We start from the raw sequence: 23556 nt of genomic DNA on the forward strand, positions 1-23556 counted from the left end.
TTTACTCCAAGGTATCGACCTTTCAAATGTGCTCCGTCAACTATAATAACTGGGCGCATGCAAGTAATAAACGAACGAATCTACAAAATAATATACACAAGAAATATAATCATTTAAATGTGAAATGCATGTAACTAACAAAAATGAGTCAACAAAATTATATTGATTTACTAACCGTAGCACCAATGGCGATAAACAGCAACTCAAAGCGTCCATCTCTATCTGTTTTGATATGAGTTACCGACCCAGGATTTTTCAGCTTTAAATTGTGACAATAAGCCGGCAGTTGGGCAAACGATGCTTCTGGCGACCCCCTCAACAATTCCAAGGCATAACATTTGGCTCTCCAAGCTTGAGAATATGATATACTAATCTTGAACCGAGCATTCATGTCAGTCATAATTTCATGTCCCCGATATACCCTGCCATTCAAAAACATTAACTCAGCCAGAAAACCACCCAACACCTTTTTGTTTGCCTGTCTATGGTGAGGAAAAACTTGGGTTCTTGAACATGTATGTTTATCAATAAAAGTCCTAACTTGAAACATTTTGCAATCTTTTATTCTCTTTGCAATCATACGCCACGTACAGTTTTTGTCAATCATACACCTTGTTTCGAAACGATCTTTGCTTGATTTGTTAACTTTTAGTTGATAGCCATCTTCCACACATTTCGTATATAAAGCTATCTTCAAGTCTTCCTTTGTATCAAAACAATCATCTTTCTTGATACGAATAACTTTTGTGTAACAATCAACTGCTTTCTTTATCAACTCTTCTTCCGGTATCTGAAGTAATTCTGGCATATTCCAGTTATACGCCCGTGGCATTTTCTTTTCTTCGGGGACTTTTTCTTCTTCTTTTTCTTCTTCAGGATTATATGAATTACAGAATGGATGTTCAACATGTTCATTCACAGTCGTAACTTCCTCCTCATTATCATCAACATTACATTCTTCGGCAACGGCTGTTTCATCATCAAAATTCGGGTATTGACCAATATCAATATCATTACACGCATGGTCTGTTTCTTCTTCTGAAACATCATCAAAATCCGTGTATTGACCAATATCAAAGTCCGGATATTGACCAAGACCAAATTTCGAATACTGACTAGTAATCACAATTTTTTCTGTTGGCTCATCATCGTCTAACTGGTCAATACGAAAACCGGAATTTGGTGCTGAAAGTTGATTGGGATTTGGATTAGAGAAAGGTTGTGGGTTTTGAGAAAAACTTAGTTGATTACTACCCGCTACTGACCCAACAATACTACTTCTAGGTTCAACAACATACAATGTAACATCATCTTGTGAAACACTAATGTAAGCAATGAATCGTTCAACATCTTCATTGTCGGTTAACAAATAAACTTTACCATTTCTCTGATAAGATAGCCTAAATCCACTTAGGGGCTCTAAATTCAATTTATTTGAAACACGTAGCATTAGAGTTTCATAAGTTAACTTTTGTAAAGACAATTTTAGTTGAAGATTTATGGGTAAAGGCATATATTGTAAAACACCATTAACATTATCCCATGACCCTCCAAAACACAAATCTATCCAAACATGATCAACATTAGATGATTTCATGGTTGTAACTAAACAAACGAGATGCGAAACTAAGACCTGTTGCCGGATGGGGAAGGATGTCGTTGGATATAGGAACGGATGTCGCCGGAGAGAGTGATAGATGGAGATGGAATGAGTTGCGATTTAGGGATTTAGTTTATGATTTCAGTGTTATATACCCAAAATTTCAGTGTTGTGATTTACAGATTCTCGTTGCGATTTACGGATTATCGTTGCGATTTACAGATTCTCGTTGCGATTTACGGATTATCGTTGCGATTTACGGATACGCGTTGCGATTTACGGATTATCGTTGCGATTTACGGATACGCGTTGCGATTTACGGATACGCATTGCGATTTACGGATACGCGTTGCGATTTACGGATACACGTTGCGGTTTACGGATACGCGTTGCGATTTACGGATACGCGTTGCGATATACGGATACGCATTGCGATTTACCCATACGCGTTGCGATTTACGGATACACGTTGCGATTTACGGATACGCGTTGCGATTTATGTGTTCGCGTTGCGATTTTCATATTCGCGTTGCGATTATGGAAAATCGCAATGCGAATTTGTACTATCGCATCGCGATTTTCAAGAATCGCGTTGCGATTCTGGAAACTGATTTGCGATTCTGGGGATCGCGTTGCGATTTTTATTTCGCGTTGCGATTTTGTTGGTCATTTTGGCAAATCCAAAAAAAGTTGGTTAAAATCGTATATTATAACTTTTTTTTGGTCACTGAGGCGATTTTCTCATATTTAAATTCGAACACTAAGACTGCTGTAAAGATATTTAAACTTTTATTATTAAGCTGAGAGTATTTAACTCAGAGACTATCACTTATAAATACCATATATTAATAATAAAAAAATAAACAAAAACAAAAAAAATCGGATTTCTGGTTAAAACGGATGATTCCTAGTTACAGGATTTACGCGGATCTACTAGTATTTACAAAATATCACAGCATCAAGTTTCCATTGTAACAGCGCTATTTTTTTTTTCTTGCATTCTATTTCTCCGCCTTCTTCAAGGTAAATTTATCTTCCTTGTTTATTTTTTTTAAAGGAAAATACCTCTTAATCGCGATTAACTTATTTTTCCTTGAATTTGTTTGATAGGAACACTATTCGATATCTCATCAAAGAAATTGAAACTGGTTCCTTGGTGAAGGAGGGGAAATTGGGTAATTTTTCAATTCAAATTTATTCTTTGGGGTTTTCTAATTTGATCTTATCTACGTTCGTCAATTTTAGGATTTTAGAATTGAAATTGTTTTTACCTGAAACTCTTCATTTTCTCTTTGTAAATTTGATTTTAAATAATATTGGACGTTTCCCAATCTCGCTATAACATTTTATTAGCTGAGGATCTAGTTGAGAAAAAAGAAAGGGATTTTAGAAAGAGAAGTCTCAATTCCGCTGACACGTTTCCAAATATCTGATTAAAAAGGGAGATGTGCTTGAAAAAAAGACTTAGCATTTGGTTGTAATATTCTGTTTTAATGATTATTCTTTCCCAAATTTTGGAATTTCAAATTTTAAATTCATGTGGTTTTTAATTGTTAATGTTTTCGCATATGATTTCACATTTCAGTATATCTAATATTAAACTTAGAGATAGCACTCTCATCAAGTTGCCGTGTATGCTAGTTGTTAATTGAACTTGCACCTTCTTTGAGTCAGATTTGTATCACTATTAGATTTTTTCCCACTTGTAATTTCAGTATTTTGGAATGCTATGGATATTGACTGCTGTAGATCATGTTGCTTAAGAGAGGTTTACTGGCTTCGGTTAATGCATCACATTTTACTACCATCTATTTCTTATTTAATCTCCAAACCAACATTATCAATTGCAACCGGCATTTTGGAAAAATCATCTTTATTATGAGCTATGGCTCTCTTCAATGATTGCAGATATGCAGAGCCAACTTGTCTGTAGCGGCTGTAGGAGCATTCTTCTTTATCCTAGAAGGGCAACTAGTGTTCGCTGTGCATTATGCAATACAATTACTCCCACTGGTACACTTCATCTTTCGTACTTATTTTTTGCAATGTAAAACCATTCATTAGTTTTTTGAAGTTGCGGGCAGTTGCTTGTTTTCAGTATCATGGAAAAATTAGACATGATTGTTTCCGATTGAAACTCGAGATCTAGTTCATAAAGTTAGTAGGTTTCTCCTTTATGTCGTAATCGGTCTTATCTATGTTTAGTACTATGTGTATATATGTATATAAAACAGTGAAATCAAACTCATGACAATTTGCTTGTGTGAACCCACTGCTTTTCATATTAGAGATTTTGAAGTTAATTTTTGGCTGATTGTTGTATATATTGTTCATTAACAAAGTTTTTTTTACTGTAGAGTTCCTTGCTTTTATACTTGCCTATTTATGTGAACTTGATTGTATAAACTAGTTAACTACTGAGCTCAAATTATCGGAGCACTCCAAACAAATCACGAACATTAATTGCAAGGTTAACCTGGCAACTTGGTTGGTACTCTATTGTATATAGATGAACATTTTCTTTTTTCATGTTAGTTTCTTCTGTTGATATATACTTTGAAACTATCTGGTAATTCTAATTATGGCCGTGCTGTTATCTACAAAGTTCTAGAGACATATGAGAGTTTAAGTGAAGAAAAATTAACGTGGAGTGGCCAACAACATCCCTCTTATTTTGATTGTAAATAAGTTGAATGAAATTCTTATGGCTCGATAACCAAGTTTGTTGTAAATAATCGTGCAGGTATGGAAATGGCTCAACTCATATGCGGAGGTTGTAGAACATTGCTAATGTATACGCGTGGAGCGACAAGTGTAAGATGCTCTTGCTGTCACACCATTAATATTGCACCAGGTACAATTTAATGATTTTTTTTGTGCTTTTAAGAAAATATTGTGCTTGCTTGTGGCTTGAATATTTTCTTCTACAATTTTCTCTGCACTGTAAACAAGTTTAAGGAATCTTGTTCATTTTTCTCTATGGGAATGTTGTTCCATTTTCTGATTATTGCTTCCTTGTCCTATATTTGGTTTTCAAGTGTTACAATGTATCCATCATGGATGTTTTTTTTTGTCACCCTTACATTCTTTGTTTCTATTGTCATACTCATTGCCATCCTCCTCTAGTAGTTTCCTGAGCTACTTTAGTTAGGTTATTGTCTCTACTGTTTCAGTTAAACAGGTTATTGTTAGGTGGATTCCTAGAAGGTGTAACTCTGAGGCTGATAAGCTAGCAAAGGAAGGAATTGGGTGATTAATAACGTTGTTTTGGTTGGTTTGTATGTTTTAGAGGAAAGTGTTTAAAGTTTTATGTAGTTTGCAAGACTGTTATTAAGTCTTATGTAACTGGCTTATTATTAATAAATTGATGCACTCTTTTCCTCCTTCCGCTAGTTGGTTCTAGCCTTAGGGCAGAGGACTACTATGAGGGAGGTTTTTAATGAGGCATCCTATTCCTATAAAAAAAAACAGATCTCACTATGCTTCTAAATTTGTCTACCGTGTGTTTGATGGCTATTCTGATCTAATATTCTAATTTGGGAGTGAGTACAAACCACAGAGTATTTTCTGTTTTTTTCCTCTTTCATATCAGACCATTGCTTTTCCAGGGTGTCTTGCAACTCGATTGGTTGTTTATCTTATATTGTGCTTCTTCATTTTTCTCTTTGTTTTCACCTTCATGATCCTTATTTTGTTAACTGAGCTTTTATTTTTCTTTCTTTGATCTCATGACCATGAAATAGCATCCAACCAGATTGCTCACATCAATTGCGGGCACTGCCATACAACCTTAATGTATCCTCATGGAGCTCCTTCAGTCAAATGTGCCGTCTGTCAATATGTTACTAATGTTGGTGTAAGTATGGTTGAATTTACACAACTTCACCTTAACACATCTGCCGTTAACATATAAATATATATCTAAGACTACGTAGAGATTTAAAGATTTACATATAAATATATATCTAAGACTACGTAGAGATTTAAAGATTTACTTTCATTTCACAAGAGGCTAAAAGAGGGCCATATTAGTTCATAATTTGCTTGATAGTAGTCATTCTTTATCTTCATAACTTATTTCTTGTTTTCTGATCTATTATTAAGTCACATGAAACTGAGTTTTGGCTTTTCAAAATCTTGATATTCTTTAATATGTATTTGGTCTATTCCAAATGTGTGTTTTTATTTGGTTAAGTTTAGTGGAAATAGGATTAGGTCCCTTTTCTGAAACGGTATTTGGGTTAGCTTAGGTGGTGTTGCATCTCTTAAGCAGATTCAAGAATGGATAGAGCAGTTATTGTTGGTAACCTTCTTCTTGACATCCATTTTACTGATTTACTTCTTAAATAATCAAGATCTGTGCATCCTTTCATGTTGTGGCATGGTTTTTCGTACATTGCCCATATATTAGACATCAATGGTTTAGTAACCTTTTTTTGATAAATTGGTTTAATAACATTGATTGCCCTTGGTTGAATAAATATGTCAGAAGAATTAGTCTTTGCTATGTTTCAGAAGGATAAATACGTATTCTCTGCATTTCCCCGTCCAATCAAGATTTTTTGGACACCTTTGTGAGATACTGTGTATGTGTATGTTTATAGATAGAAAACTGTATTGGGAGGTTTACCCGTTCGTTGCTCTCCATTCCTCATTTTCAGATGGGCAATGTGAGGGTGCCCCCTCCCGTAAATAGACCTAATGAGACAGCTGCCTCAGGATCTAAGCCATCTACTTCACCAGTAAGCTGTTGAAATTTATATGGTTTACTATGAGGAAATGATTATGGTTTTGAGTAATCAACTGTTTACTGAATCTAACCATTGGTTATCGTATTTGTCAGAGCCTAACAGTCGTTGTTGAGAACCCCATGTCTGTTGACGAGAGTGGAAAATTGGTAAATATGGTTTTAACTGCATATGTTTAGCCTCACATGCAACTTGTTTTTCTGAAGATTTGTGAAGGTGGGATTGATTAAATTTTGGGACTTGTAGGTGAGCAATGTGGTGGTTGGCATAACAACCGGCAAAAGATGAAAGCTCCTACGAGATATTTGCTGAGAAATTAATTGTGTACATCAAATTGAAAATGGAAAACCACTTGCATTATATTCAAAAGAACCCACTTGTTTGTGTCCATTGATGAAGGTATAATAGGGAAAATGTGAGGTGCATTTATTAGTGTGTGAATTGATAGACACGGAAAGTCTCATTTATATGGTATTTAAAGTGGAAAAATTGTTTTAGCATAATAATTACTGAATAAGTTGTTCATACTATGTGCTACATTGTGTAGGACTGAGCAATGAAACCGAGAAAATCGAAAAACCGACACGAATCGAGTAAAACGGTTCGGTTGGGATTTACCTTTTACAGTTCGGTTCAGATTTTCCATATTGAACCGAATGAATAAGTTTGAACTTCAAACTAATATCCAGTCGGTTATCCACGTACCCCTAATGGCCTAATATTTAGCCCAATTAAAGTATGTCTAATAACATTTTCGGTTTATCAAAAATAGCATTACTGAATCGAACCGAATCAAAAAATTCGGTTTCACATATTTCGGTTTTTATACCATTTGGTTTCGGTTTTGATTTTAAAAAATCATTTATTGCAGTTTGATTCAACTTTTATTATAAAAAACCAAATCGAACTGAATACACCTCTAACATTGATGAAACAACCTGTGGTCGTTCCATCTCCATAATCAGCAAATATAAGCTGAATTAAAAATGTTTATGGTTTGTCCTCGACGAGGAAGAGCTAAGACCCTTTAATATATAGGGGGTGTATATCCTTAATAAATAATATTTGTGGGATCCATTCAAACTTCCATAAATCACCATCAACATTTACACTATAACTGCGGTTTTAGGAAGAGGAGATTAACTACTCTCTAGTTCATCAAAAGTTTTCCCTCTACACTAGGACTCTCCGTAAAATATCCTCCATGTAAGGGTATTATCTCACCATTGTCAGCCATCTTTTTCTCGCATTGAAAAGGATGAATTGTCAACAATCAACACGAACCACTATCCTTCTCGTTGAATATAAACATTGATGCGGTGAGCAAGAAAGCACTGTCAACCTTCAGATTGTATTCGATGATGGCTAACCCATAAAATGACTTCTAAAATATCTAATTTTCAAGTAAATTTATATAAAATAACTATTTTTATATCAATTACAGTTTTAGGCAACTCCTCTCGCCATCTAGTTAGTGCAAGGAAAACTAATATTTATTTCTTGCCTAACACGGATCTACTGCTTCAGTGCGATATAAGTTCTTTCCTTGGTTTTCAGGTGTGGATAGTCTTGATAAATACTTGGGAGTTCCTATCTTACACAAGATAACTAAATGTATAGACTATGATTTTACCTTGGACAAAATGTGAGCTCGCTTTAGTGGTAGGGCTGCGCCTGCCCGCACGTTGTCCATGGCAGGACGGATCACTCTAGTGAAGTCCACTCTTTTGGCAATTCCTGTTTATTTCATGTATTCAACGATGCTCTCTAAAAAGGTTTGTTTAGAAACTTGTCCAGAAATTTATATGGATTCCACTTCATCGACATCCAAAATGTCCCTTATAAACTGGGAAGTTCTATGTTAATAACCTCTGAACTAAGGAGGCTTTGGTCTTAGGCGTGTTCACGATTTTAACGTGGCTTTCATCCTCAAAATTGACTTTTCATTGCTGACGGATATTGGGTCTTTATGGGTTCGTCTTTTGCGATAAAAATATAAAGCGGTTGACCTTTGTCCCGAGTCAATCTCTCGCCCAAAGTGCCCTGCTCTTTGGCAGGCGCTTGCCGAGTAGTGGAATGACTTCGGTGCAGGTATTGCTTGGTCTGGTAATTCTGTTCATCCTTTGGAGGATATTTGATTGCCATCTCTAGACCCTTTACAAGATCATCTGGCCAGTCCAGATCTCCTTTTTCCGTTCAAGTTCCTCCTCGGACTTCCTTAACGACAACAGTGATTGGGATTATGGTAAATTCTCCAGATTCTTTACGGCTGATGCTATTGTGCATATTTTGAGCATTAAATGCTCCTACCCTCTTCTAGAAAATGACTGTATTATGCGGCGATGGAGTCCTAAACATAATTTCGAAATCAGATCGACCTACTCTCATTTAGCCAACTCCTCATGGGATCCAAAAAATGGCTTCTTGAATACTGTTTGGAAAGTTCAGGTGCCCCAACGTCTGCGGCTATTTTTATGAGTTGCCCATCGAAATCGATTGATGACCAATCTGGAACGGTGCCGTTGCTCTATAGGACATTCTCCCTACTGTGATGCTACTGAAGAATCCACCATACATATTTTACGAGTTTGCAAAGAAGCTCGGACTGTTTGGCACCTAACGCCTGCCCTCTTTTCATCAATTTTTCTTTTGCCTTTGCAGGATCAGATTCAAGAGTGTATAAATTCTCGTGCTATTGTTACTGAATGGAATTTCCATGGCCTATTCTATTTGTTTCAATTATTTGGAAAGCTAGAAATGACTATGTATTCAATGACGACGTTCCTTCTTGAGTTGGCATCCTGAACAAAGGGATCACTTGGGTTCGATATTATGTTGAATGTTCGACCTTCGACCTCTTTATCTATCCCTCGTCAAGCTGTTCATTGGCCGGGATCGGAACCAGGGTGGTTATGCTTGAATGTGGATGCTGCACTTTCGTCGACAATTGGTTTTGGTTCTATCGGTGGTCTTCTCAGATTTTCAGAAGGCTATTGGGATAGTGCAAGCTCTCCAAGCTGAAGTATGGGCGATTCTAATTGGTTTTCAATTAGACCGGGAACGGGGGTTGGAATTTGTGCAGGTACACACTGATTGTGCAGAGCAGAAGCAGTCGAGCTCTTGAATGCATCGAATCTAGACATTATGGATGGGCTACGAATATTATATGCTCGCCAAAAGTGTTGATCCTACCAATTTAGGTTTCGTTCACTTAACGTTTCCACCGGCTGCAACAATTCCTCTGCTACCAATGCATGCCTTGCATCTAACAACCGTAGCACATCAGCTCTTTTATTTCTCTTTTCAATTCCAAAAAATAAAAAAAGAAGAATGTTCTCACTTAAATTGCAAATCTCATAAATATTATTGGGTAAACTATTTATTTAATAACTCACCTATTATCACATTTCCGTTTTTGGTAACTCAATTATCTTTTTCAAAATCATATCTAACATTATGTTTCGTTTCAAAAATAGTGTGGTGACATTGTATAATAACAATTTTAGCCCCCAAAACTTACGCACTCTATTAAACCAGTTTTAATTCAAAAATAATTCAATAAATCCTTAATATTTAAAAATTCTATCAATTTGATCATTATCACAACCCTCGCCACCATCACCTCTTCAATCCAAACAATTTATGTGTTCTTAAAAATATTGATTTAACTAAAATAAAGATTGAAAGCGGGAATCTTACTAAAAAAATTTAAGCTACAACTTTTTGTTACTTCTTAAGAACATGCCAATGCCTCGTCGTCTTGCTAAAGGTTATAATAACTTTACAAGAAAACCTGTAACTTCAAAATTAAATTATGGTATCATTTTTTTCCGAAGATTTGTTAGAACTCAATCATCATATTTTATGAAAACTGAAAAATAAATCTCCATTTTGATAAACATATACATTTAAACCATTATATTTACTAACTTGTATATAATTTGTTGAACTACTTATTTTTATTACTCCACTAATTTTCATAACAATGATTTAACAATAAAATTAACAGTATCATCCAGTGAGTCTAACTTGTCAGTCATGGTAGATAGAATTAATAATTAGATCATTCATAAAGCAATATATGAAAATTAATGGCCGACAGGGAGATAGAAGAAAAGTTCCAATACGGGCAATCGCCCAATTCGTATAAAACAAGCAACAGTTTAACATTAAGTAGGCATAAACATACACGAATTAAGCAAACTTAAAACCAAACATGTTTTTATGTCTATGTACTTACATGAACATGCGACAGACAACGAGACAATTCCTTGAAAGGTGAAACTCATGTCAGGTCATTTTCATCAAGGGCTTCTTCCCCACCTTTATCAGCATCTCCCTGTATGTCAGCCAGGTCACCAGTAGGCAACTTCCTTGCAAGCTTTATGATCTGCACACAGTTTTATTTCATTCAAATTGTCTGCAATTGAATGAATAACATCGCAAGCCCTTAACCATTGTCTATCTTAACATGAAATATAGACCGATATTAGAAAATGGGAATACAGCTTGAACACAACCAAGATTTTCAAAGATTAAGGTGTGGTTTGATGAATAAAACAGAGCTCAATTCCGAGTCCCCTCCAATAACCACTTTAATGCCTTCTCCCTTATTCAGAATGGTAAGCAAAGGGAAGAGGCGTAAATTAGAAAATGGGAATATAGCTTGGACACGCTACATCTCTGTGAACCCCAGTAATCCTTTCCCCATTGCAGAAAATGTATTTTTTTTGGTTATATAATATAATATAATATAAAAAAGTCCAGGAAAATGTCAAAAGAAATCAACTAGAGTACAAGGACAAAATAGAAACACCAAAAAATAGGAATATGCTCCATTTAGCCTTCTTTTCAGGGGAAGAAGAAACTCAAATGAAAGTTTATAACCAAAGAGAAAATCTTCTAACTTCAATAATATTTTCTTTGCAATGGTCAACTTTTACGATCTCAGTTTTTAGCTTGGTTATTAGAGATTCAGAATGCATGTACTAATCTACTTTGGCCCAGTTGCGGATGGACATGTGTGTCAATTTTTAATTCCCTAATTCCCATATTAGTTCTCTAGAAGATCCTATAAGTCACGTATCACATAAAACTGCACAGTTATTGGCCAATTAGAACCTGCCATGGTTGCATTGTAAGTTCTATCATGCAGAGCATTTATTTCCAAAAACAAAGGTGCAAATGGTAAAAAAGACATACCACATTTTCAAGATTGGAAATAGTACTTGATTGAGCCACACGTTTAATTTCTTCTACATCGCCTTCTCTATAAGCAGAAAGAAGTTTACTAGCACAGCGGTTCTGATCACTGCTCAAGAAAGCATCAATTCTGAAAATATCCCACACAATAGTAGTTTAGATTAAGGAGAGAGAATGGGAGAGAGAAAAGTAGAGAGAGAGAGAGAAAAGTTGAAAGGGAAAATAGGTTCAGGCGAGGTCTGGAAGGCTTTTGTCGATAATCTAAGTAGGAGAGTTTCTCGGCATGAGCTTAGAGATATTTTTTCGTCTCAGGGAACTGTGGAGAGAGTTTTCATCCCGAAAGAAACTAAAAACCCAAAATATAGATTTTCCACTTTTGCTTTTGTTCAGTTTGAGAGGGAATCTGGTTTGAGGAGAGCAATTGATATGTTAAATGATTCACTGATAGATGGGAGAAGGATTTCAGTTGGTGTTGCAAAATACAATGAAGTTCGTCCAAGGAATGTGGCCAAGAATAGTCCAGTTCAGTTGGGTCCAGTTTCGTTTACAGCAGGTCCTTCAAAGTTGAAAGAGGCTGATTTTTCCAGTAGGAGTGTTAGGGATGACAGATCGTACAAAGAGGCTTTACTGACTGAGGATATGAGGAACAATACTTTGGGGTATAGGGAGACACATTCTGTTGGGAATCAAAGGGAGAAAGCATTGAAGAATGTTATGGAAATGCATATTCCCTCTGAGAATCGGAACTGGGTCAAAAGATCTTTAACAGGGATTTTTAAGCTCTCTTTAGATATTAAGTCAGTTCAAGAGTTCTTCATTACTAATGGTTACGAAGTTCAGATTGTTGGTTGGGGTTATGTCGGTAATTCCTGTGTTATCATTTTCAAATCTCTCGAAGAAATGATGGAGGCATGGACAAAGAAGAGAGATGTAATAAACTTTTGTTTTGATAGATTAGCACCTTTACTGAATGAAGAAGGTGTTCCAATGGCTTATTGTCAGCTTGAGTTAAGTGGGGTTCCTCTGTTATGTTGGGATGAATCCTTCTTGGAACGAGCTGCTGGAAGATGGGGAAGTATGGTAGAAATCCATGAGTCCACTAAGAACAGGGAGGATCTCTCGTTTGTGAGGATTCTTTTGCGAGTTGCAAGTCCTTTCGATGTTCCAGAATTCACTAATTTTGGATCCTATGGCAGATCGTATCGGATTAAGATCAAAGTTGGAGCGGGCTGGGAAGATGCAAATCCTTTTTTCAAATTTTTTCCGGTGATCGGTGCAGATGGGAAACAGTATGGCGAGTTGGGGTCTGAGGAAGGTAGAGTCAGGGAGAAGTCAGAATATGAGGAAAGTTCAGTCAAATCAGCAGAGATGTTCAGACAGAAGGTTGACTTGTGGAATGATGATGGTGTTTCTTTCGGCACAGCACAGTCTGATGGGGAAATGCACTTTCCAAGACTTTCTAAACATGGGAAAGGCATTAAAAGAGGGTTGTCAGGTGTTCGGAATGGTGGGAATACCATAGTAGGTGAGTTTGCAGGTTTGGGCATCAGAAATTCAAATATTTCGGCTAATGGGCCGGAGGCCCTATCTGTTGACAATGAGCTGACTGGATCGGAGGCTTCAAAGTTTTTTCCTTCTGGGCCAGGATATACAATTAACAAGTTTAGTAAACTGGTTAAAAACAGGGGAATTATAGAGGCTAGAGTGTTAAAAACAAGAATAAAGGGACCAGTTGCATTTCAGCTACGTCTGCCAGTGTAGATATTGAGGTTCTTGATCCTAATTTTTCACTGATAGTTCCTAACTCGAATTGTTTGAAGAGCCAGTTAAGAAATAAAGCGATGGTGGTGCATAGAAGCTCGCTATCCACAAAAAGTGAGCCTCTACAGAGAAGGAGAATGGCCAGTTACAGCAAAGTTTATAGAAGGAGGGAGAGAAAACATTGGCATGGGGAGATTCATAAGGAAATTAATGTTACAGAGGTTGTTCCAGTTCAAAAGAAAGTTTGTGATCAGGTCTGCACGCCAATACAAAAGATTTCTACAGCAGCAGAGCTTAATTCTCCAGGCAGAGAGGAGACAAATTTAGTAGAGAAAGCTGGGATTAGTAGTCTCGATGGAGAGCCAGAGGGTTGTGTTACGGACAGTCATTTGATTAATTCCAAATCAGGATTTTGCAAAAGAAGGGCAAGAAGATCATTGGTAAGAGAAGCTCTAGAACATGTTAATATTTTTACATCCTCTTCTACAGAATTCTCAGAGCTTTTAGATGAAGCAGTAGCCACATGGCAAGTGAGTCAGATTTTGGGGGTCTCTTTTACTAAGGGGAAGGAAGCTTTTCTGGACAAAATAATTAAATTAGAATAGGGCTTGAATTTGGCCAGTTGAGTTGCCATAGTGGGGAAGTCAGGTTTTCAAGAAATTTTAATGAAAGACAAATTAGCAATAATTTCATGGAATGTTAGGGGCTTGGGGAAAAGAGAAAAACAGAAAGCAGTCCAGAGATTGGTCTCTAGCTCATATCCTTCTTTTCTTTGGTTACAAGAAACTAAAGTAGAGAAGGTTCAAAGGTCTTTTCTGAGAAGGAATGGACTGAATACTCTTCAGAGTGTTATTGAATCTCCAGCTATTGGTTCTTCAGGGGGCTTATTATGTTGTTGGGATGACAATGTGTTTGAGATGGAAAATCACTGCATTAACAGAAGATTCATTGCTGTTGTAGGGAAATTCAGGTTGCATCAATTCAGAAGTGTCCTCATTAATGTTTATGGGCCTTCAGTGGAGGAAGAAAAAGAGAGTTTTTTGAAGAACTCAGTGTGTTCATTTCTGGACAGAATCTGCCGGTTTGTGTTGGAGGAGATTTTAATGTTTACTTGTGTGAAGATGAGAAGGTGGGTAAAGCACAGAATAGGTTCTCTATGAGGATTTTCTCTCAGTTTATTCAGTCTTTAGGTTTAATTAATCTGCCTTTGAATGGGGGAAGGTTCACTTGGTGTAATAACCAAGATGATCCAACTTTTGTTAGATTGGACAGATTCTTAGTGGATGGTCAATTTTTAGCTACTTTTCCTGAGATTTCTCAGTCTCTTATTCCTAAATCCATTTCAGATCACAATGCTATTTTATTGAAAGATGAAGGTATTGATTGGGGGAAAAGACCGTTTAGACTCTTTAATTATCTGATGGAGGAAGACGGCTTTGAGGATATGGTCAGACATTCTATCACAGACTGTAAGAAGACTGGGAGAAAAGGTGGGATCTTAAGTATTTTGAAGAACTCTAAAGCTGCCATCAAGAAATGGTCAGGGAAGAAGAATCAATTTCCGGGAGTAGCAATATCAGATTTGGAAAAGAAAATTCAGAAGCTTGAGGAGGACGCCCAGCAGCTGAATAACAGCTCTGTTCAGGGGATTGCTAAAGAGCTTAGTGTTTGTAGAGCAGAGTTATGGAGACTTCACAGAATTGAGGAGCAGATTTGGCTTCAAAATTCTAGGAAGAAGTGGCTTAATGATGGGGACCGAAACACAAGATTCTTTCATACTTGTGCTTCAGTTAGGAGGAAACGAAATGCTCTTAATGCTTTAATTGTTGATGGGAATACTACTCACGATCCAACTGTTATCAAGGCCAAGGTCAAAGATCATTTTTTCAAAATTTATAATGATCGGTCTACTTTAGAAGTTGAAGATATTGGTTTGGTTTTTCCCAGAATTTCTTTCGAACAGAATATGCTTTTAGAGAATGAGTTTTCCGAGGAGGAGGTTTGGGAAACTCTAAAGTCTTGTGATAGCAATAAAGCTCCGGGGCCCGACGGATTGAACTTGGGTTTTTTTAAAAGGTTTTGGTCTGTTCTTAAGGGGAATATTATGCAGTTTTTTCACAGATTTTTTGTGGGGAAAGAATGGGAACATGGTATTAACCATACTTTTATTACCCTTATTCCTAAGGAATCTAACATTGGAAGTCTTGATGATTATAGACCTATAAGCCTAGTAAGAGGAGTGTATAAGATATTATCCAAGTGTCTTTCAAGGAGGCTTAGAAGTTGTATAGGAGATCTTATAAGCCCGACTCAATTCGCTTTTATTCCCGGTCGACAAATTTTGGACTGCTCACTCATTGCTAACGAGGGTATTGATTATTGGAGGAAGAAAGGGCTAAAGGGTTGTGTGTTTAAAGTTGATTTCAAAAAGGCATACGATACGGTTGACTGGCCTATCTTGTTCAAGGTGATGGAAAAAATGGGTTTCGGTTTCACATGGATAAGTTGGATTAGGAGATGTGTTTCTACAGCTTCAATCTCAGTGTTAGTTAATGGGGTTCCATCCGAGGAGTTTCCAATGGTCAAGGGCCTTAGACAGGGATGTTCACTCTCGCCTTTACTTTTTAACCTAGTGGAGGAATTATTGAATCTTTTAATCCGAAGAACTGTTTCGGAGGGTTTATTTGCTGGTTTGACAGTTGGCAAGGAAGAGGGGTCTTTTAATCTTTCACACTTGCAGTTTGCGGATGACTTAATTATTTTCTGTGGAGCTTCGAAGACTCAAATTATGAATGTGAAGAGGGTGCTTAGAATATTTGAGGTTATGTCAGGGCTGCAACTAAACCTTAAGAAAAGCAGACTCTTCGGGATTAATATATCCCAACAGGAGGTTAAAACTTGGGCAGATTCTATCGGTTGTTTGGTGGGAAACTTCCCATCTAATTATCTAGGCCTCCCTCTAGGTGCTACTAGGAATTCCTCTGTTATCTGGGAACCAGTGGTACAGAATTTTCACTCTAAATTAGTAGGTTGGAAGGCTTCTACTCTTTCTTTAGCAGGGAGACTGGTTTTGATCAAATCCGTTCTGTCCTCACTACCTACGTATTTTTTGTCTATCTTCAAGATTCCAGCTTCTATCCTCAAGACTCTCAATTCTATTATGTCTAATTTTTTATGGGGAGGGGGCAATGGTATTAAGAAGATACACTGGGTTAAATGGGATGATGTCTGCAAATCAAAGACTGAGGGAGGCTTGGGAGTTCGGAATCTGATTTCTATGAACAGAGCATTGATAGGGAAATGGTCTTGGAGGTTTGCAAATGAGAGAAATTCTGTTTGGAGGAATTTTATTTGTAGCAAATACAACATTGACTCTTCTAGATTATTGTTTGACAGCAAGATTCCTTCTCAATCCTCCTGGTTGTGGAGATCAGTGGTTAATAACCATTTCAAACAAGACTCTTTTGGTTGTAAGTTCCGTAGTTTGTGCAAGTTTATGTCGGAAATGGTAAGCATGTTCGATTTTGGCAAGATAGCTGGGCTGCTGATTTTCCGTTTCAGATTCTATTTCCTAGACTGTTTTCACTGTCAACTAATAAATTCGGTAAACTTTGTGAGTTTGGGGAATTTCTTTCTTCGGGCTGGATTTGGGATGTTAAAGTTCGAAGAAATTTAAACGATTGGGAGCTTGAACAATGGTGCAATTTGGTGAGCATCATTTCTTCTTTCTCTCTATCTATTGATTCTAGCGATGGATTGATCTGGAAAGGCAGTGGGGATGGGGTTTATACAGTCGGTTCTTGTGTTAAGAGTTGTGCTTCAATTTCAGAAGAGTCTCATTTCTGGAACAAGATTGTTTGGAGAGGATTGGTTCCCCCTAGAGTTGAAACATTAGTTTGGCAAATTGTGCTTCAAAAAATTGCAGTTAAATCCGAATTGGTTAAAAGAGGAGTTCAAGGTATTGAGGATGGCTTATGCCCTCTTTGTAAAATGGTTGAAGAATCTTCTTCGCATCTATTCTTCTCCTGTTCGGTTGCGTGGTCTTTGTGGAATAAATTTCTAAATTTTTGGAGATTTAGTTCTGTGTTTTCTGCAGAAGCAAAAAAATTTCTTCTTGCTTGGGATGAGTTGAAATCTAATTCGGTAATTTGGACTTTCATTCCTGGGGCTGTTATTTGGACAATCTGAAAATTCAGGAATTACATAGTTTTTGAAGGGGGGAAGCTTGATCAGACTGAATTATTCTTCTTAACAAGAGTTAGGCTGGCCTCTTGGTATTTAGCAAAGAATAAGGACGTTTCTATTCCTAAGGACTCCTTAATCTCTGATCCTTCTATAGGGGATTCTTACTCGTCCTACAATTTCTTGAAGTCTTCCATAACCCCTTGGTTACCTCCCCCTACGGGTTTCATCAAGTTGAATGTGGATGCAGCAATTAGTTGTGATTGGGAAAAATCAGGTCTGGGTGGTCTTATGAGGGATCATTCTGGTGCAATCCTTGGTTCTTTTCAGGAACCGGATGGTTCTGGACCTCCAACATTGAAGGAACTTAAAGCTATCCAAAGGGGTATCTCTTTCTTTACCTCTGTTCTAGGGAGGGTTAAAGATAGGTTGATCATAGAGAGTGATAGCAGAGTTGCAGCAGACTGGATCAATAAGGTTGTCTCATGTCCAGCTGTTTATGGTTTCATTGTTAGAGATATTATTGAGTGTCTTAAAACTATCGGGGGGGTTGTTAGATGGATTGCAAGGACAGCTAATATGGATGCCGATGCTCTAGCAAAGGCTGGTATAGGTTGATTATTATGTTGTTGACTTCTATAGTTCGGTTTTAAGGCTCAAGAATTGTTGTAAGGGTTCTACTTGGATTTTTCTTTCCAAGGTTGTAATTCTTATTTTCTTCAATGAAATTATAAGGCACTCTTTTCCTCCTTCCGATGATTAAGAAGCTTCTTTACAAGCTCCATTAATCAAGGAGGTTTTTAAAGAGACCTTCAAATCTTATAAAAAAAAAATAGTAGTTTAGATCACTTTTCTCTACACACACGTCATTACTTTTCGGTATAAAGATATATGAGAAAAAAATCATAGACAGTATATTTAATTTCAAGATGCTTTCCGCTATGGAATTATTCTCAAGGAATATGTAACTGGTTTTCCCTTATATGGCAAGGGAGACAACATTCTGCATTAAAAAACAAACATCAAAATGGGTAGAAATATATGATCATAAGAAAGAGAAGAAATAATTGTTGTGAGTTGATATCTGATTACAGTAGCGTAAGTTAAACTATTATCATTCTATTGCTTTACTTCAACTATACACGAAAAAATAATGCTCAACAAAACCCATGCAGAGGGGGCCGAGAGAGAATCTGCACCAACATAATTTGGTAACAGTAAACACAAGTTTCCGAAGTCATCAGAGTAAAGCATTTTGCTAATGAGTTCCACTTTTCAGGGGAAAGGAAAGAACTATTTGACCCCTCCCGCCCCAAAAAACACACACACACACACAAAATAGAAGGAAAAAACAATTTATAAAATACAGCAAGATTGTTGGGTAGGGAATAGATGCTAGTGATTAGATGCATTTGATAGACATATAGAGGAGATACATTTAAAAAAAACACATAGGAAATAACTAAAATGCCTTTAATTTAATTTTATGTAGGCGTTCAAGAATGAAGATATTATGGAAAGTTGTTTTCAGTAGCTAGAGAATCACTTGTGCGCTAACAAGATCAACTAGTTGAGAGCCAAAAACCACATCCTCAAGTACTAAATATACTTCAATACATATTGGTTCGAAAGGTAGCTGAGAGAGGAGAACTGCACTTACTGTGAACAGTCATTGTAGCACTTTTCTGCTTGCTGTAAGTCATGAGCATAAAGATACACAATAATTGCACTAAGATATGCCTGAAATTACAGATATATATATGTTAGCATATTGTTACCAACAAAATTTCATTTCAATAAATAAATAAAAGAAGAAAATGTCAATGCCAAACAAGCAAAAAGAACAATAGCCACCAGATGATTACACAAGGTGATATTTATCAAATCACTTGGTAATGGACCAATAATCCCTCAGGATTAAGTTTTTATCCCACATATACAAAGGTATACTTGTTGAGACAGTGCATAAAAAGGTAACCCAGAAGTTAATAAGGGAAGGGTAAATTTAAGTAGAACTATGCAAAGTGCACTACATACCACTTAACTGAAGTAGGAACCACTATATTAGCTAATAATCTTGCCTAGGATGTAGGTATTACAATACTTAAAATCTTATTAAAAAGTCAGTTTGATAAAAAAAAAAGTCGGTTAATACCGGGAAATAGGTATCACGTCACGTCTTCTAGGATCAACCAAAACTTAATGGGAAATTTTATTTGGAGAGCATTTTCTTGTTCTGCATACCCAGCCAAATATAGGCATTTGATTTGACAAATAAGGCATATTTTAAATGGTTTCAATATTAGTTCTAAAAAATTCTATGGACGACTTTAGCCACTTTGACTAAATCCTACTTTCATCCTTGCAGAAAAAGAAAAATATTATCTCCTACCACCACTCATAAAATTTTCTGCATATAAGTACCAAAAAAATGTGTATCGGAACTAAACTGCAAGTTAATTAAGTCATAAAGCAGCACAGCAACTTCTAAAAGCATACATGGATTTAGAGAGAAAAAAGGCGCATCATATTTCTCAGGAAAATAATATCATCTGATATATAAAACAAGGAGAATGGGATGGTAAATGAAAATGATGTATGATAATAAGATAAATAATTTGGCTACAAAATAAAGTCGCACCTTGCACTGGCTATTTCTAGCATTACACTTGTCAGCTGCTAAGCCCAACCTCAAAAGGAAAGTAGCAGCATCTGTGTACCTGAGGATAAAAAAAAACCATAAATAATGTCTCATGCAAGGTTTGCTTACATATGCAAATAATGTAGTTGCCTAAGAACAGGTTCTCTAAATTTATAGGCATTCCAACACATTTGACGTCAATCACATCCAGTCATAGATAAGTGGATGCTGTCAGCAGTCAACATGTAGCTTGACAAACAGAAGAAAAAAGTACTGAATGTGCAATTAAACAAAGATGAAAATTGGCTTAAAAAGAATCACAATTCACATGCTCCAGTCTACTCAACCCAAACTCCATAGTTCCAGACATAAGTTAAAAAGACACATAAATGCATTTGAAATCCTTTAGCAAAATGAAGTTATTTAACTATGAATTAAAGATCATGTGCAATTAAACAGAGACAAAAATTGGCTTGAAAAAAGATAGTCTACTAGCCCAAACTCCATAGTTCCAGACATAAGGAAAAAGACACTAGATGCATTTGAAATCATTTAGCAACATAAGGGCTTTATTTATCTACAAATTAAAGATCATATTTAGTCTACTAGCCCAAACTCCATAGTTCCAGACATAAGGAAAAAGACACTAGATGCATTTGAAATCATTTAGCAACATGAGGGCTTTATTTATCTACAAATTAAAGATCATATTCTAGTAAAAACAAAAACTAGTGCCCAGTTTTTTTTTTCTTCCCTTTCATTTTAAGGAAAGGCAAAAATATTCTAATTTTAAGAATGTATTACACCATATGATGTACAAGGGTGTATAACTTCCATTTCGCAATCCTAGGAATGAGGATTTATATATTATATCTCAACAGATTAAGAAGCAAATCCTTACTTCTCAAGTTTAACATAAACACTAGCGGCAGCACGATACAGATCAAAGGCCATTTGTTCCTTTCCATCATCTTCGAGAATAACACAAGCATCAGTATAGAGTTGAACAGCATCATCGGGCAAAGCATCCTCCAAAGCACTACCAGAACAAGTAATAAGAGGTTAAAAATGAGATTGCAGTTGTGAAACAGTTGGTGATGTTGTAAGAACTGGATTATTGCATGCAAAACAAAGAGCATTTTCTTTTTTCTTTTGAAGGTTTCTTGAATTGATTATAGATTACACCAGTATATTGACAAATATTATGCAGAAAAGCACTAGGAAAAAATGCAAGTACAATACCCAAAAAAAAACCCAGGAAAACCTGAACAAATATTCATTTGAATGCATATTGATATAGTGAATTGATCTTCTTCAAGTTATCAATAATAATTCCATAAACACGTATATCCATTCCCTCTCTGCATCCTAACAATAAAGACAAGGTTTTACAAGCTTGGAAGTGGAAATAATAATGAGTGAAACCGGAATCTCTGGATTTGAAAATACAGAAAATTCCACATCCACAACATTTGGGCTCTTCTTCAAACTTCATTAAAATATAAAGATATAAGTGTTTTTCATGATATTTTCTTGCATAATGTAAATTACAATGTTTGAAAGCCAATTTAAGTCAAATAGCACATTCACAGATTGATAATGCAGAACTAAAAAGAAACTATAATGGAATTGAAATGCTTTAAGAAATTGATTTCATTTTTTTCTCCTTTTTGGTTCATAGAAATTGACTTCTGTCGACCATATAAGATCAAGCAAAAAAATAAAAAGAACTTAACAGAGCAAGTATATCTTTGATGGAAATGTTCTGTTCAGTTCCACCTAAAGTACTAGCCGTAATTGAAAAATCTGAACTGGAGATTAGTATAGTTGAAATGATGTAAAATCATAATTCTGACAACATAAAGTTTAAACAATGTCTGTACCGGGCAGCCTTGGCAAGTGAATCAGACGCAGGTTGTGGTCTGTCACACTGCATATATTGCTCAGATGCCCTTCTATAAAAGTCAATGACCTCAGTCCAGTTAAGTAGTTCCTTCGCTAAAGCAGCAGCAGACTCCATATGTTTAGCAGCATCCCAGGGACTGATTTGCTTATAAAGGAAGCAACAATGGAGATATATTTTCCTTTTCTTTTTTGGTACATATGTAGATTCACTAGGGCTTTCAATACAAAAGAGAACAGAAACCCTCTATTTTCCCATCCCTGTCTCAAGATTCAAACTTAACAAGTTGAAGTAAGTATATACACACTACATATGAAGAAGTAAGCATAGCATACAAAATGGATAATAAAAAAGTGAAGGAAAGTGATTAAGGATACGAAGATAGCATCTCTTGTCCCTTGGAAGCTTTCTCAAATGCCAACTTTGCTTTCTCATAATCTCTTGAAACTCGAAATCCGTTTGCTACATACATCATGAGCAAAATGAAAAAGTCATCATAATCATAGCATAAATATCATGACCAGACCAACTAATTAGCAACTAAAAGGCCCAGTAATACACAAGTCCAAGGCCAAGCATAAATGAAAGGTATTAAAACCCTAAAAGGGAGTCTCATCTTTATCTTTTGGATACCCTAGCCTCTATCTTATTCGTCTTCTCTACTAAGCTAATATTTTCTACAATCTCCATAACCATGGATCCTTGACAGACTTGAGCATTGGAGAGCGTCACGGAGCTCAAGCTCTGGCGCCTCTTAGTTCATTTTCATCTTGCAGATTCCGAGAGTACCCAGTCTGCCTTCAGATCTGACCCATTCCAAAAATGGCAGAAACAATTTACATAATACATTTTGTTGTAGAAATTTCATTAAACCATGGACTGAATATTTTAAATAAGAATCCTGGAGGTTGAATAAAAAGTAGATAGCATACCAGCTTGTTCGTATAAAAGAGTAGCACTTTTCCAATCAGCACTCCACCTCGTAAGACTTAGCTTTGTTCTACAAATATAAACAGAGTAAAACAGTAGGAAGTATTGATCAATTCAAGTTGCTGGATGCTGATTAATTCAGTTTTCCAAATTTTCCCTTATCTACATCAAATCAATTTGATCCTTTAACAGTACAGGTGGGAGATCGCATATCAAAAAAAATCGAAAGGTTCAAATCTAAGAATCTTAAGCTAAATTACAACATAATCTCCGAAGAAATAGACAAGTAAGAGCTCTGTAGAGTGAAAGAGAGAAGGCATACAGCTTGTCGGCTTTGGAGATGAGCTTGTTAGGATCGGAGCTGGACATGGCGTCGGGAGTTTTTCACTTTCTGCGAATTGTGGTCGATTGGTGGACTTGCTTTAACTTCGATTTGATGGCAGTGCCGTATCTGGCGGATGAAATCAAATTTTAAACGCCTAAAATGAAATGGATAAATGAAAAAAGAGAGATTTGTTCGTAGGATGAATATATATATATATATATATATATATATATATATATATATATATATATCATAAATTTATTA

General features: G+C 36.2%; 2 protein-coding genes across 3 annotated transcripts; one reads left to right on the forward strand and one right to left on the reverse strand.

Moving 5' to 3' along the window:
- Window positions 1–2512: 2512 nt before the first annotated feature.
- On the forward strand, window positions 2513–6854 carry LOC120195827 (protein LSD1-like). 2 transcript variants are annotated; one of them, XM_039197763.1, is made up of 8 exons: window positions 2513–2623; window positions 2711–2775; window positions 3509–3613; window positions 4344–4454; window positions 5344–5456; window positions 6205–6342; window positions 6444–6497; window positions 6595–6854. In XM_039197763.1, the coding sequence occupies exons 3-8, from the start codon at window positions 3511–3513 to the stop codon at window positions 6634–6636; spliced, it is 561 nt and encodes a 186-aa protein (XP_039053694.1). In that variant the 5' UTR covers window positions 2513–2623; window positions 2711–2775; window positions 3509–3510; the 3' UTR covers window positions 6637–6854. The 2 variants fall into 2 exon arrangements, with proteins under 2 accessions (XP_039053694.1, XP_039053695.1); XM_039197764.1 differs by having other exon boundaries at window positions 6262–6342.
- Window positions 6855–10461: 3607 nt separating this feature from the next.
- Window positions 10462–23419, reverse strand: LOC120195807 (gamma-soluble NSF attachment protein-like). Its single transcript, XM_039197743.1, has 9 exons — window positions 23290–23419; window positions 22970–23037; window positions 22415–22499; window positions 22018–22176; window positions 21036–21173; window positions 20135–20213; window positions 19154–19233; window positions 11551–11680; window positions 10462–10738 (listed from the first exon to the last, which is right to left on the reverse strand). The coding sequence occupies exons 1-9, from the start codon at window positions 23334–23336 to the stop codon at window positions 10634–10636; spliced, it is 891 nt and encodes a 296-aa protein (XP_039053674.1). The 5' UTR covers window positions 23337–23419; the 3' UTR covers window positions 10462–10633.
- Window positions 23420–23556: the final 137 nt, after the last annotated feature.

This window comes from Hibiscus syriacus, unplaced genomic scaffold, assembly GCF_006381635.1.
Source record: "Hibiscus syriacus cultivar Baekdansim isolate YM2019G1 unplaced genomic scaffold, ASM638163v2 tig00117021_pilon, whole genome shotgun sequence".
Lineage (NCBI taxonomy): Eukaryota > Viridiplantae > Streptophyta > Magnoliopsida > Malvales > Malvaceae > Hibiscus > Hibiscus syriacus.

Bases quoted from the DNA above. Each gene is read 5' to 3' on its own strand.
- LOC120195827 (XM_039197763.1), top strand. From the start codon at position 3,511: ATGCAGAGCCAACTTGTCTGTAGCGGCTGTAGGAGCATTCTTCTTTAT. The intron at 4,455-5,343 runs GTACAATTTAAT...ACCATGAAATAG, and splicing joins CACCATTAATATTGCACCAG to CATCCAACCAGATTGCTCAC. The intron at 6,343-6,443 runs GTAAGCTGTTGA...CGTATTTGTCAG, and splicing joins CTAAGCCATCTACTTCACCA to AGCCTAACAGTCGTTGTTGA.
- LOC120195807 (XM_039197743.1), bottom strand. From the start codon at position 23,336: ATGTCCAGCTCCGATCCTAACAAGCTCATCTCCAAAGCCGACAAGCT. The intron at 22,500-22,969 runs GTATGCTATCTA...TGATGTATGTAG, and splicing joins TCTTTTATACGAACAAGCTG to CAAACGGATTTCGAGTTTCA. The intron at 21,174-22,017 runs GTACAGACATTG...TTGTTCTGGTAG, and splicing joins TCACTTGCCAAGGCTGCCCG to TGCTTTGGAGGATGCTTTGC.